Below are 14,644 nucleotides of genomic sequence, written 5' to 3'. Positions count from 1 at the left end.
GCGAATGCCCCCTCCCTGTACCTGGCGGCTGTGTAATGCATGTTGTGGGCTACTGCTGATTAGCAAATCCTTGGCAGCCGAGTGACCCTGGTAAATGTGACCCCAGCGAGTGGGGAAGCGGTGCAGGCCAGTAAGGGCTGGGCCGTTCTTTGCCCGCAGAGCACCATCAATGCCCTGACCTCAGAGCTGAAGAGCTCGCGGGTGCAGTTGGAAGAAACCGTCGCGGCCCATGAGCGGCAGGCCCGGGGGCTGCAGGAGCAGGTCAAGGAGCTGGCCAGGCAGCGGGAATGCACCCTCCGCGAGGTGAGTGCCGGCGTGGGGAGGAGGATAGAGGGCTGGGCCCCACCGCCACCTTCCCCCTTCCAGTCGGGGCTGGAAGCGGGGGCAGGAGAGCGTCACCGGAGGCAGAAGTGGAGCCAGGAGCTTGCATAAAATGAGGCAGAGTCCCCTGTGCGTGGAGGTGCAGCTCAGAGACTACGAATCCCAGCATGCAGTGCGGTTGGGCCCCTTGAATCTGACCCACAATGGGTCTTATTCAGTGGGGCTTGACAGTGTTGCGCTGCAAATAGCAGGTGGGGCTGCACGTCCCCTCTACAGAGAAGGGTGCCCGGGGAGTGGGGCGTTGGAGATCGTGCCAGGGCCACCTCCTGCAGAGTACACAGTCCTCAAGTGCACTGGGGCTGCAGGGATCTGAGGGTGCCCGCTCCCGTCCTCTGTCTCGCAGGTGGAGGAGCTGAAGACCCAGCTGCGCATGGTGGAGGATGCCCGGGACAGCATCCGGCGGGACGTGATCGAGGCCCATCGGAAGGTGCGGGAGAGCCAAGAGGGCCACGAGATCCAGAGGAAAGACATCCTGGACCTGCGGCGCAGCCTGAGCGACGAGGCCAAGGAAAAGGAGGCCCTGCAGAGATCCAACCAGGAGCTGCGGGCTGCCATCAAGCGAGCGGAGAGCGACCGCATCAGGTGTGTGTGTGGGCAGCCGGCGGCCACCATTGCGGGGGGTAGGGGGGAGTGGGTTACGTCACTGCGTCCCGCTGGGATCTGACGCCACCTTGATCCCCAGCTTGAAGCGGGCCAACGAGGAGAAGGAGCAGAAGCTGTCCATTCTGGAGGAGTCGCGGGCGGCTGCGGGCAAGGAAGCCGCCGACCTGCGGAGCAGCCTGCAGGAGGTGGAGCGATCACGGCTGGAGGCCCGCAGGGAGCTGCAGGAGCTGAGGCGACAGGTGTGTGGGGTGGCTAGGAGGAGCGGGATCTGCAGTAATAGGAAACTGGCCCTGCACCTTCCCCAAGTGCTCAGGGCCTGGCCTCTGTGCGTGCAAAGCAGCCTGGGGGCAGGGCTCTGCTCCTTGGGTGAGCCTGTTTTCCCTGATGCGGTGCCCGAGTTACCCCTGGGTGTGACCCCTGTCCCATACTGGGGCTGCTGCCCCCGCGGCTGGGGGCTCAAACTCCTCCCGCGGCTGGGAATCAAACCCCAGAGGAAAGGTGTCCTGCAGGCCCATCGGAGGAGGAGCTGATGGGAGGTGGATGCTCCTATGTGCTCCTGGTGAGGGCTGGGATGGGGCAGGCCCATGGTGCCGGATCCCCAGGCTTGTCTGAGGTTGAACGGCTCCGAGGTGCAGCGGGGGGAGGCAAAGCAGGGCTTCGAGCAAGGGGCTAGCGAGATCGGGGAAGAGGAGGCTCTGTCCCCGAGCCCACGCTGACGACTCGCGGTTGGAAGGGTAGGCGGGCGTGGGCCTCTCAGGGGCCATGCAACCCGCAGAGTTGGGGCAACAGGGCCAAGCAACTGTAGTTCAGGAGGGGCCGATGGTGTGTAGGACCCTGCCTCCCTGGCCCTGGGGTGAGCTGTCGTTCCCCTCGCTGGGCCGGAACAGCTTCAGTGCCTCTCTGTTGCGCTGCGCCTCCCCTGTCCACGGGGCGCAGTCATGTGCTCCCCCGCCTCCCTTCCGGTGCCCCCAGATCAAGATGCTGGACAGCGAGAACACCAAGAAGAACAAGGAGGTGGCAGAGCTGCAGGCCCGGGTGGCACTGGACGAGCAGCGGGAGGAGGAGAGCCGGCGGGAATCCTTCGGCCTCAAGCAGAAGATTGTGGAGAGCGAAGCCAGCAGGGAGTCCGCCAGGAAGGAGGTGAGCGTGGAGTTCTCTCCTAGTCATTCCTGTTAGCCACACAGAGCTTGCTCACAATGCCGCCCCAGGGACCGGTCATGGTGTGTACTGCCCACATGGCCCGGGCGTGTGGAGCAGATGCATCCCTCCAGGGCAACTTGAAGGCGCCTCATGGAGGTTAAGGCCAGAAAGGACCATTACGGCACTGTAGTCTGACGCCTGGTGTAACCCAGGCCAGAGAACGTCCCCAGTAATTCCTGCCTCCAGTACTTCTGGCTGAGCTCAAGCTGTCCGAGAGATCACATGCTTCCTCCTTGGTCTTCTTTGCCTGTCCCACCTGCATGATAAAATGGAGGAGAGTGGCCAGGAGGGGTGGAGACCATGTCCTTCTGGAGTAGCCACATGGCCTGGAGGATGTGGCTTTCGCGCAGAGGCAGCTGTGCTACGCTCGGTCCCATGCGCTCTCGCTGGGCTGACTCTGCCTACCCAGAATGCCTTTCAGCCCTCGCTCTTGCCTCCCCAGCTCCACAACCTGCAGCGGAAGCTGTCGGAGCAGGAGGGTGAGTTCCGGGTGCGGGAGAAGGACCTCCTGGGCAGTCTGGAGGAGGCCCGCGGCAATGAGAAGAAGCTGCTGGACAACGCCCGCAACCTGGAGATCAAGTTGGAGAATGCTCAGGCCGAGGCGGCCGAGCTGAGCCTCCGGCTGAGCGCCGCCGAGGGCCGCGCCCATGGCCTGGAGGCCGAGCTGGCTCGAGTGGAGGGTTTGAAGCGGGACGTGGAGTTCAAGCTGGGGAGCCTGCATTCCGCCCTGAGGCGCACCATGGGCATCAGCCGGGGCGGCCGGGCCCCCAGCCCAGCCATCAGGGGGCGTAGCAGCTCCCCCAAAAGATTCTTCTCCCCTGCCAAAGGTAACGGGTCAGGGGAGCCCTCGGACGCAGCCCTGAGGAGGTCCCTTTCTTTCTTCCCACACCTTGAGGGCTTTGCTGTCTTCAGTGCCCTGCTGTGTGGGAGTGGCATCTGGTGGGCTGGAGCCAGGACACCTGGGTCCTATTCCTGGCCGTCCCACTGCCCTGCCATGGGTCCTTAGTCAAGTCACTGCCCTTGCCTGTTTCCCCATCTTTGCAATGGGGATAGTAGGCCCCTGGTGCCCTAGTGGGGTTGGGAGGATAAATCCCTGGTGCTTGCAATGTGCTTGGGGATGCCCAGGTGGAAGGGCCTGGAGGAGGGTGGGGTAGAACTGAATGGCTGGCTGGGATTCCCTCCGGACCCTGGCTGCGCTGCTCTTCGCGCCTGTCTGGTGGCTTCTCCCTCAGCTCTTCCCTGTTCGCTGCCTTGAGCTTTTCAGGGTGGGGTGGGGGACCCTTTGCGGCCCTGCTGTACTGGAGAGGGTCTTCTCTGGCCAGGCTGCAGCCCCTCTTCCTGCCAGTAGGTGTCCCCCTTCTCGTGGGATCAGAGCCAGGGACTAGGAAAACCCTAATGGGTTTAGCGCTGGATTCCCCATTGTTCCCTGCCTGATGTTTCCCCATGGGGCTAACTCCCGCACTGCGGCAAGCCCAGCCGGGGCCCACCATCTCTCCCCTGTGCCCGTCTCCCCCAGGTGACAACGCATACAGCACCACGGACGGGCACGGCAGCCCCACCCCACGGGCGGGCAGCCCCGAGCGCAGCCCCAGCTCGCGCCCTCTGTCTCCGGAGCGTGCCCTCTCGCCCAGCCGCAGCGAGCAGCTGGTGGCGGATATCGACCCTGAAGTGGTGCGGGCCGCCCTCCGGGACTTCCTGCAGGAGCTGCGGGAGACCCAGCGCGAGCGGGTACCGGTGTGGGGAGGACGGGGTTAACTTCTGCCCACGCTGCTCCACCCGAAGCGCGAGCGGCCTGGTGGGTCTCCCGACCGCTGATCGCCTCCTCCTGTCTCGCCCTCCCCTCCGAATCCAGGATGACCTGCGGGCCCAGCTGGGCAGCCTGACCCGCCAGCTGGCCGAGATGGAGTCCGAGCAGGACAGCGCCAGCACCCGAGTGCAGCAGCTGCAGAAGCTCGTGACTGAAAGCGAGGAAGGTGAGTGCTGTGCCCAGCATAATAATGAGTGCTCTTGTCAATGCTTGGCCCATCTCTAGGGCCTTCTCAAAGCACTCGGTGTGCAGATGGATGTATTTTGCCTCACGACCCCTTACCCTAGGTTAGACTTAATAGCCCCATATTCAAGAGGTGGAAACTGAGGCACAGAGAGGGGAAATGACTTGCCCCAGGCCAGTGGCGGAGTGAGGGCCCCGCTCTTCGAAGCCCCTACTTGCACTATCTTTTCATGGTAATTTAGGTGCCGTTACCAGTGGTGCTCCAGGATTTTTAATGTTTTGCAGTGGTACCTTTTGTTTGTAAACTCGGTGCTTTAATACTCCGATACCAGTGGCCTGGGCTTCTGTGCAGAGGTTATACACATCTGGCAGGCACGCAGGCTTGGTCCATTGCAACATGCAACAGACCCTAGCTCATCTCTCTTGTTGGAAATGCAAGGACAGCCCCAGAGAACAAGGCAGCATGGTAGGGGACGGTTGTTAGCAAGTCTCCAGGCCAAGGCTTGTAAGATTTTCACAGAGTCCCCTCCCAGCCAAGCCTGTGTGTGCTGTCTCTCCTGTGCAGCTGCACCGTGTCCCTGTGGCGTCTGCATCAAGCACTAGATTGTTGTGCATCACTGCCTTGTGCTGTTTTAAACAGCTCGTTACCTTCCCCCCCGGCCCCCTAGAGGTGGCTGCATATCAGTGGTGAGTGAAAGGATCCCTGTATACCGTTTTGGGGATCACTTTGAATGAAAGGAACACTAGGAAATACCAGCCCTTTGGTTTGAACCACTAGCGCCCAGCAGAGCCTGGACATTGCTCAGTATGGCTGCCCCCTGCCGAAGCTTGCGACCGGAGGTTTAACCCTTAACTGTGGATTTCCAGACACTTGGGGTTTGGTGTCTCGGATCTGGTGTTCTGCATTTGGCTGGGCTGCTCCCCTAAAAGGGACAATCCATTTTCCTCCTTTCTCTAAGTTCATCTGCTAGGAAAGCTCAGAAGACAGCGATCTCTGCCCAGGCTCCAAAGCCCTGTTCCTACAGCGCAGCATTTCAGGGACGCTTGGTTATTCCCTGCCCTCTCCCCTTTCGTGGGTGTCATGCTTTCCTCTTCCCCAGGTCTGTGCCCCTCAAACCTTTCCTCTCAGGTTCAGTGGGAAGGGGGCCATTTTTAAATCCAGCTGTACAGGTTGAGTCATTCTCAAGCTTTATTTTAGCATCAAAACGAATTCCCTGGTTGAGGGGGAACCACAAGGCGAGGCTAAAACTTTTTTACGTGGGGCTTCGAAACCACTTGATCCTTCTTATTGTTACATGTAGCGACTAGAGGACTCGGCTGAGATCAGGGCCCCATCGCGCTAGCAGCTGTGCAGAAGTAGTGGGACTCAGCCCTTACCCCAAAGGGCTTCCAGTCTAAATAGCCCAGGCAAAGAGCTGGGGGCAGACGATCAGTATTATCATCTCCCCAGGGATGAGAGGAGCAAGACACATTGTGTCACTGTCACAAATCCACAGGATCCGGGCTACACCCTGGCTTTTGTCTCTTGGAGGATCCCCTCCAGTGTGCCGGAGCCCGTCACCGCCTCCTAGACTGAGCTACGGGGCTCCAGCCCTCCTGCTTCATGCCGTGAGCTCTGCTCTGCGAGCCCCACTGAGAGAGACTCCTGGGAGGGACGCGCGCGCTCTTTGGGGATGAATGCACCCCAGCCAGTCTTTGCAGTGGATTAGCCGGCTGGAACGCAGCAGAGGAAGGCCTTAGGTTAGCACAGAGGATAAAGGGTAAAGCATTGTCCATTCTGGTCAAGCCGCAGTTCACCAGCCAAGCTGTAGTGAGCGCCGTGTTCAGGCTCTGTCTCTCCCTGACTTAGTTGTTTCCCTGGTCCGAGAGCTCCCAGTCTCTTCCAGAAATCAGCCCTTTATTCTCTCCCGGTCACAGCTCGGTCTCCAGGTAGGCCCATGCTGGCCGGAGCGTCCAGCCTACTGAGTGTCTATTCACGAGTCGCTGGCGCTTGCGTTGTCTCTCTGGACCCATTGTTGATCTGGGTCAGTTTCAGGCAGCTCCTTAACAACTCTCTTCATCCCATCCAGACGGGGAGGTGAAGCACACGGCTCTGTCTGTCTCTTAGGGCTGGTTTATAAGTGGGAACTTACACTGGCATAGCCACATCTCTCAGGGTGTGAAAAATCCACACCCCTAAGAAACATAGCGAAGAACATACGAACGGCCATGCTGAGTCAGACCAAGGGTCCATCTAGCCCCGTATCCTGTCTGCCGACAGTGGTCAATGCCAGGTGTCCCAGAGGGAATGAACCTAACAGGCAATGATCAAGTGATCTGTCTCCTGCCATCCATCTCCACCCTCTGACAAACAGAGGCTAGAGACCCTATTCCTTACCCATCCTGACTAATAGCCATTAATGGACTTAACCTCCATGAATTTATCTAGTTCTTTTTTGAACCCTGTTAGTCTTGCCCTTCGCAACATCCTGTGGCAAAGAGTTCCACTGGTTGACGGTGTGTTGTCAGCCTAACCTTTGGTGTAGACAGTTCTAGGTGGACAGAAGAATTTTTCCATTGACCTAGGTACTGCCTCTTGGGGAGGTGGATTACCTGTGCCAATGGGAGAACCCCATTGCACTTAAGTCTGCACTTAAAAGGCTGCATTGGTGCAGTTGTGTCACTGTTGCATCATTAATCCACCTCTGCGAGAGGCGGCAAAGCTGTCCTGCCGACACAGCGCTGTGTGCCCTAGAGCATGAGTTGGAATAACTACCTCACTCAAGAGTGTGGATTTTTCACCCCCTGAGCAACATACCAAAGTAATTCTGCAGTGTAGACCTGCCCAAAGCAGAAGCGATACAGCGGAGCAGCGGCAGTGGTTTAAGTGTAGATGTACCCGTAGTCTGCCTTGAGAGCAGACACAATCCTTCCCCCCCCACTCGGTAACAATGGAAAGTATAGGGAGAAACTGAGGCACACGTAGGAAGAATCCCATGCACTGCTACAGACGAGGGACCGAGTGACTAGGCAGCAGTGCTGCAGAAAAGGACCTGGAGGTTACAGTGGATGAGAAGCTGGATATGAGTCAACAGTGTGCCCTTGTTGCCAAGAGGGCTAACGACATTTTGGGCTGTATAAGTAGGAGCATTGCCAACAGATCGAGGGACGTGATCATTCCCCTCTATTCGACATTGGTGAGGCCACATCTGGAGTACTGTGTCCAGTTTTGGGCCCCACACTACAAGAAGGAGGTGGAAAAATTGGAGAGTCCAGCAAAGGGCAACAAAAATAATTAGGGGGTTGGAGAACATGACTTCTGAGGAGAGGCTGAGGGAACTGGGATTGTTTAGTCTGCAGAAGAGAAGAATGAGAGGGGATTTGATAGCTGCTTTCAGCTACCTGAAAGGGGGTTCCAAAGAGGATGAATCTAGACTGTTCTCAGTGATAGCAAATGACAGAACAAGGAGCAATGGTCTCAAGTTGCAGTGGAGGAGGTCTAGGTTGGATATTAGGAAAAATTTTCACTCAGAGAGTGGTGAAGCACTGGAATGGGTTACCTAGGGAGGTGGTGGAATCTCCTTCCTTAGAGGTTTTTAAGGTCAGGCTTGATAAAGCCCTGGCTGGGATGATTTACTTGGGATTGGTTCTGCTTTGAGCAGGGAGGTTGGACTAGATACCTCCTGAGGTCCCTTCCGACCCTGAGATTCTATGATTCATAAAAATATTACGAAAAATTCCCACTTTGTCCGGCTTTGGGCTGGGAACTGAACTCACTTCTCCTGGATCCCAGCCCAGTGCTGTGAGATGTGGCCCATGCCGTGTGAAGAAGTTGGCTATTGCCTGGTTTATGCGTTGAGACTCCAAAAGGTAGCCCCCACGCAGGTGCTGAAGATGACCCCTTCAGGGACAAGTGTTTGTTCAAGCTGCATAGTAAAACTTCGCTCTGAAAGTGAGCACGTCACAGCTTCATTAGTAACGGATTTTTCTCTCCCTCACCCTCTGGGGTAGGCAAGCACTAGCCTCATTTTACAGCTGGGGAAACAGAGTCGCAGAGGGTTTAAAGAACTCGCCCCAAGATCTCGCAGTGCATCAATGTCAAAGCCAGGATTAGAACCCAGGCCCCTGTGCCTCCTATTTGCTGCTGGTGCACAGTGCCCGCATGCCCCCTCACTGGCTCTGCGCCTGCGTTCTCTGCCCCAGGGAGGCGCAGCGCGGATGGCAAGCTGAGCAGCGCCCAGACCGCCCTCCTGCTGCAGGAGGAGACCCTCCGCCGAAACGAGCGGGAGCGCAAGGCATTGATGGACAAGGTGACGGCGCTGGAGCGGAACCTGCAGTCGGCAGACAGTGACCGGCGAGCCACCCAGGTACATGGCGCCGGGAGCAGGTTCTAACGGATCAGGGATAGGAATGGACCCCGAAGGCAAATACGTAGAGAGGGTAAATGAGGACACCAAGGGAACAAGGCCTTTCAAACGGGTTGAAGTGAGCCCTGTGTGCGCTCGTTGGTCGGAATTGGGGGGCGGGTCAAGGCCATTCGGGGCCCTCGGGGGTTACATGAATGTTTAGGGTTAGGATCTCCCTTTGGCTTAGGCAGCGCTAGGTTTCTCCCCTCGGGAAGCAGTGACCCATCCATAGGCTGGGCCTCTCTTCTGGCTGCAATGGGCTCTGAATACCAGCCTGATCCACCCACCCCCGGAGTGGGTGCTTAGAGATTCACCATTGTTCACCCTGGGTGGGCAGGGAGCTGGGTTTTCCCAGCTCAGTTTCCCTGGCGGGTGGTGAACACCCTGTGTGATGGCCTGGGCTGACTGCAGTGGGGATGCCCGGTGCCTTCAGCTCCTGGCTGGGATGCCCTCCCTGCAGGGCCCCTGTTGGGATCACCTCTAGGAGAAAGTATCTCCATTGGGCCGTTGCTCCACACAAGTGGGCTGGCAGAAAAAAACTTCTCAAGGCTGCTGCTGTGCATGGAAAGGCAGGAAGTGGGGGCTGCTAGGAGCAATCGTGGGGGCATCCCACTGACGGGATGGTTTACGTGGTCCGTCTGAGCCTCCAGGCCTGTCCTGAACAGCACCACGTCTGACCTGCGTCCCTCTCACCAGCCGGGGTGGTGGGTATCCGTTGAAAATTAGAGTGTCGCCCAGCCCCAGCGGCCGCCGCTCGCGTCCTAGTGTTGTTCTGAGCTCAGAATATCGAGTAGGAGCCAGTCCTGCACTCATCCAGCGGGCTGGGGGAAAGGGCTACACTACAATCTCAAGTCGACCTGTGTAATGATTGCCGTGGCTATGACCACACTGTCGGTGGTGCGCGTCCTCACCAGAGCGCTTCCCCCAGCTGAAGAGGGGCAGTGTGGGGAACCCATGCAGCTCCGTGCTGGGAGCCCAGCTGCCCCCTGGTCTTCTCCCCAGCTGGGAGCAGGAGAAAGCTGCCCGGGGCCTCTTGCCTCTGGTGGGGAGATCCAGGCCTGGAGTCCAGTTGACTGCCGTGCCCCTGGTGGGGAGCCAAGAGCTGGGAGTTGGGGGGCACGGCTGGAGTGTGGACACTGGTAAGCTGCTTCGTGTAGACCAGGCCTTAGGCTTGACGTGGCTGGGGCGCCCCCCTCCCTGCGAGCTTGATGTGGGATAGAGTGTGGCTCGAGGTTCAGATCCACGTGGAAGTGGCTTCATTTTGCTTGCTAATGTGACCGGGATCTGCCTGCCTGACGTCTGATTTACCTTCCCGTAGCACCCATGAAGATCAGGGCCCCATCGCACTGTGCATGTGTATGTACATAGGCACTCACACACACGGACTCTCACATACATGGACATGGGCACATGTGTACACGCACACAGACACAGGCACGGGGACACACTGACATGGACACGCTGACATGCCGACACGGACACACACATGGACATGGACACACACCTGTGTACACTCAGACACGGACACACACACACGGACACTCGCACTCACACACACTCCTTGTCCCCAAATCTCTTACAGGCAGAATAGACCAGACGGACATAGGAGGAGAAGGGACGTGACTTGACTGAGATCCACCGGCAGGCTAGTGGCAGAGCTGGGATCAGATCTATGTTTTCCGAGTCCCTGATCTGTCAGGCTGTGGGGCTCCATGCCCATTGCAAGCCGCTCAGAGGCACTGGGAAAGAGATGCAGAAGGGTATTGGATCTGCTGAGCTGCACCAGGCAACAGGCAGGGCACGAGGGGTGAGACTCCTCCAGTAACTCCCTGCCCCCAGGCTGGCACTGGGGCGAAATCCAGGGGGCTGCTCCATCCTATGCCTGCAGTGGGCGTGCGCCTTGTGGGGCTGGCTCTTGGCAGCGTGCGGGCCGCTCTGCCTGGTGGAACTCTTTGCTCAGGGTCCCAGGGGGAGCCCCGTGTCTGGGCTGTGTGTGTTATGTCTGCCGGGCTCGGAGGCCAGCCAGCCCTTTGGATTAAGGAACAAAGCTGGGAGGCTGCCAGTCTGGCAGGGCCTGGGTCTGCCGGCTCAGATGGAGGCCAGAGACTGCGGTCTGCTGAGCGTGCAGCTTGGGAGCAGGCTGCGAAGGGGAGGGACCGTCTTTCTTGCCGGGGTCTCTGCCACTAGCAAGCACTCTTCCCGATGCTCTGTGAACCCTGGGGCAAGGCCAGACCCCAGGATGGGGGAGGGCGCCAGCCACATCCACTCTCCCTGCATTCTGCCCTTGCAAAAGCAGGAGGCAAAGGGCAGGGGAACCTTGCTGCATCTTTGTCTCTTAGGAGAACTTCCCGCGCCTGGGGACTCAAAGGGGGGAGGGCTGTGGGCACCCCTTGGGGCGAAGGCCAGGCAGATGGGTACCACCGAGAGCCTCGCTGTCAAGTGTAGGGCTGGCAATGCCCTGCTCAGTGCAGAGCGAGGGGCCTTCCTCTGCTGGGGTCCGTCTGCCGAGCTCATTTTTTGATGTGTTAATTTCTTCTGCATGTTTCCTCCCGGGTCCGTGAGGGAGGATTGATTTGTGCCTTTAAAAGTGGGTTAGGGCTGGACATGTTGTCTGGGGAGACTACAGCGCCCAGCATGCAATGTGGCTTGCTCTGGCCAGCCTTGATGCAGTGCATGCTGGATCCTGTGTTGTCTACCACCCCCCCATGCACCCTGCTCTAGAGCATGGAATTAACCCCTGCCTGACCAGCCTGACCCTGGAGCCCAAGGATAGAGGGTTGCTGTGATCTTCCAGCTCTGGGGAGCTCTGAGCTGACTCTGGGGAGGAGGCCGGCGGATTGGTGGCCCACGTGCACGCTGGCGGCGGTGCTGTGGCTGATGCACTGCTCCCCTGGGGACAGAGAGGTGTCTGTCTGCTGCATCGCTTCCCCGTCGTGGCCTCTGGCGCAAGTGGGGCTGTCGCCTGGCGAGGAGGCCGGGCAGCAGAGCAGAGGGTTCTCGCAGGGTTGGCGCTGACTATTGCTGTTTATTATTTGTATTGTGGTGCAACCTAGGAGCTCCAGTCCCGGACCAGGACTCCCTTGTGCAAGGTGCTGTGCAAACACAGAACAACATGATAGTATCCCTGTCCCAAAGAGCTTAGTTCCTAGCCCCGCCCCCATCCCTTGAGAGCCCTTTGGCCCTAGGCTGCTGCGTCTTCCAGGCTTAGGGCTCACAAAGGCCAGTGCTGAGCCCTGGCCGCTCATTGCAGATTCCTGCTGGCCCTTGCAGTGCCGAGAGCTGACCTGCCAGGGCTGTGGCTGCCAGCCCCCCTCAGCCCTGGCTTGCAGCACCTGGCTCTCTCCTCTCCCCTCCACGCTAGCAGGGGAAGCCAACCCCACTGCGGTTCGTTAGCCTCTGCTCCCCGCCCTCCACCGGGATGTGGGGTGACGGCGGGACATGGGAGCCCGCAGATTCTCTGGCCGAGCGTTGAGCAGCAGCTGAGCCAGGCCAGGGCTTCCTGTGTGGCGCTGGAGCTGTACTGAATTCCTGCCTTATTGTAACCAGCCTCCTGCATGCCTGAAATGAGAGCGAAGGGGGGGAAGGAAGGGATGCAGGGCCTGGAGGCGGAAGGGGGCCCAGCTGGGCTCGCTATGAGCCCTGCAGTCTCTGCAGATAGAGACTCAGGGCCGGGTGCTGCTCCCCCACTCGCCCCTTGGGCGGCTTCGTGAACCCTTGTAAGCGGCTGCACTGTTCATTTCACATTGGCTCCCTCTGTCCCTGTTACGCTGCAGCAGACGTGCTCAGGGCTGATGTGTGTGGGCAAAGTTGCAGGGGCAGAAGGGGTCTAGGGCTGGGATAACGGGGGCTGCGGGTCAGGATTGAGGGGCACCAGCAAAGCAGGGGGGTGGGCCTAAGTGCTGGGAGAGGGAGGCGGGACACCATGGGGTGGGCATTGAGGCTTTTCGGCAGAGTTGCAGGGGGATGTAAAATTGGAATAGCAGCAGGGGGGCTGCAGGGTGGGACTGAGGGGCATCAGCTGAGCTGGGGGGTGCCCAGGCTGGTATAGCAGGGAGTGCTGCAGGGTGGCACTGAGGGGCGTCAGCCGAACTGGGGGCGGAGGATGCTGGAGGGTGGCACTGAGGGGCGTCAGCTGAGCTGGGGGCGGAGGTGCTGGAGGGTGGCACTGAGGGGCGTCAGCTGAGCTGGGGGCGGAGGTGCTGGAGGGTGGCACTGAGGGGCGTCAGCCGAGCTGGGACTGGACTCTCAGGGGTGGTGCAGGCGAGACTGGAGGTACGTCAATAGAGCTGTATAGAGACCCTTGGGCTGGACTAGCAAGGGGGCTGCAGATCATTACTGCCGGATGTCAGCAGGGCTGGGTGTGGAAGTTGTGGCAGAGCCTGGTCTGGACTCCGGCCATGCCATTCATCTTCCACAAGCTCTGAACTTAGCCTGTCAGGCCCCAGAGCCAGATGAGCCCTTAGCCTGGGGAGAGGAGAGGTGGCTGGTGACTCTTCTCCCCGCTCTCCCGGGCCCCAGGAGAAGATCAGCAAGATGAAAGCCAACGAGGCCAAGCTGGAGACCGACAAGCGGCGGCTGAAGGAGATCCTGGACGCCTCGGAGAGCCGTTGCACCAAGCTGGAGCTGCTGCGGCGCTCGCTGGAGGGGGAGCTGCAGAGGGTGAAGCTGGTGCTGAGTGACCGCGAGATGGAGATCCAGGTGCTGCAGAACCGCGGTGACATGCTGCAGAGACAGGTAGTGCTGCCTTTGCTGCTGGGCCGGGCCTGTGCCCCGTGGCAGACAGAGGCCGTGTCAGCCCCTTGGCACCAGCTGCCCCTGCTCCTCCTGTAGGATCTGTGTGCACCAGCTGTTGGAGGGGAAGGAGCCGTGATGAGGCACAAAGCCCCACGCTGCTGACAGGCTGCCCGGCTCCCAGCACAGCTGGGCTGCGTGGCACCCAGGCAGTGCCCCTGCGTGTCGTAGAGCGGTGCTCTTTGCCAATTCTGCCTGCCCCAGTGTGGGGAGCAGGGAGGGACATGGCTAGTGGGTCTGTGACTATGTAGTCCTGGGGGTCACCATCCTGGTGCAGTGGGTGAGTGCGCACCATGGTCCAGGCCCTAGGCCGCTGCTCCCTACCTATGAGCTGGGGTGTGGATTCGATCTCTGCTCTGTTTTTATCCTGAGTGGGTGTGGCCTACTGGCTAGGGGGCGTGGCCTAGCACACCAGACTAGTCAGCCATGCAGGCTGCTCCTCTCCGAAGGATTCCTGATGGCAGGGCGGTTTGTGTAATGCCCGTGGGGCTGGCACCCCTCTAGCCGTCCAGGTGCGACCTCTGCCACTAAGGGCAGGACTTTGACTGCAGAGCCTTTGTGAACATTGCATAGTAACGCGGGAGATGCAGCCGCTGGCTCATTGCCGGACTGCGCTGATCCCACCGCAGGTCACCGACAGCGAGACGAAGGCCAACGCCCTGCAGCTCTCCGTGGAGCGACTGCACCTCACCCTGGCCAAGGCCGAGGAAGGCGAGAGCGCCCTGAAGGACAAGGTGCAGGGCCTGGCCCTGTCTCTGTCGGAGAGCAGCGCCAACGCCGGCGCCACCCAGGAGAAAGTGCTCCAGCTGCAGAAGGCGCTGACAGCCAGCGAACATGACCGCCGAGTGCTGCAGGTGGGACTCGCCCGGGGCTGCAAGGTGCAGGGAGACTGTGTGTGTGTGTGGGGAGGGTGGGCAGGGTCCAGGCAGAGATTTCCAGCAAGATTGAGGGGCGCTGGCAGAGGTGGGAGAGGAACCAGGCCAGGACTGGAGTTCCTCAAGGTTCCCAGCAGGTCAGGATTGGGTGCACTGGTAGATCTATCTTGGATGGGCCAGGAGGGGGCTGCAGGGGAAACTGCTGACACTGAGCCTGACCATAGACACCTCCTTCAGTCCCAAACCATCTTCCCCATGCCAGCTGCCCATCCACACAGCACGGGGACTGGTTCCCCTCCCCACTGTCTTTGCTGCAAGCGGGTGGCTCTGTCCTGCTAACGTGGGTTAACTGGTCCAAGATTGTGAAGCCAGGAGCTTTGCCAGGATCTGTTTGGCGCATCCTGGCCCCTCTGTGCCGT

General features: G+C 59.7%; 1 protein-coding gene across 4 annotated transcripts in view; it reads left to right on the top strand.

Annotated features, from left to right (window-relative positions):
- Positions 1-14,644, top strand: part of CROCC (ciliary rootlet coiled-coil, rootletin) — an 83,302-nt gene that overhangs the window by 50,102 nt on the left and 18,556 nt on the right. For all 4 annotated transcript variants that reach the window (XM_050931307.1, XM_050931305.1, XM_050931306.1 and 1 more), the window contains 10 exons: positions 160-303; positions 725-963; positions 1,064-1,223; positions 1,957-2,124; positions 2,627-3,011; positions 3,701-3,912; positions 4,037-4,157; positions 8,357-8,520; positions 13,078-13,293; positions 13,980-14,204. In XM_050931307.1, the coding sequence (XP_050787264.1) occupies positions 160-303; positions 725-963; positions 1,064-1,223; positions 1,957-2,124; positions 2,627-3,011; positions 3,701-3,912; positions 4,037-4,157; positions 8,357-8,520; positions 13,078-13,293; positions 13,980-14,204 (2,034 nt within the window). The remainder of the gene's footprint in view (positions 1-159; positions 304-724; positions 964-1,063; positions 1,224-1,956; positions 2,125-2,626; positions 3,012-3,700; positions 3,913-4,036; positions 4,158-8,356; positions 8,521-13,077; positions 13,294-13,979; positions 14,205-14,644) is intronic.

This window comes from Gopherus flavomarginatus, chromosome 21, assembly GCF_025201925.1.
Source record: "Gopherus flavomarginatus isolate rGopFla2 chromosome 21, rGopFla2.mat.asm, whole genome shotgun sequence".
In the NCBI taxonomy this organism is placed as follows: Eukaryota; Metazoa; Chordata; order Testudines; family Testudinidae; genus Gopherus; species Gopherus flavomarginatus.
This window is presented reverse-complemented; position numbering and strand designations above follow the sequence as displayed.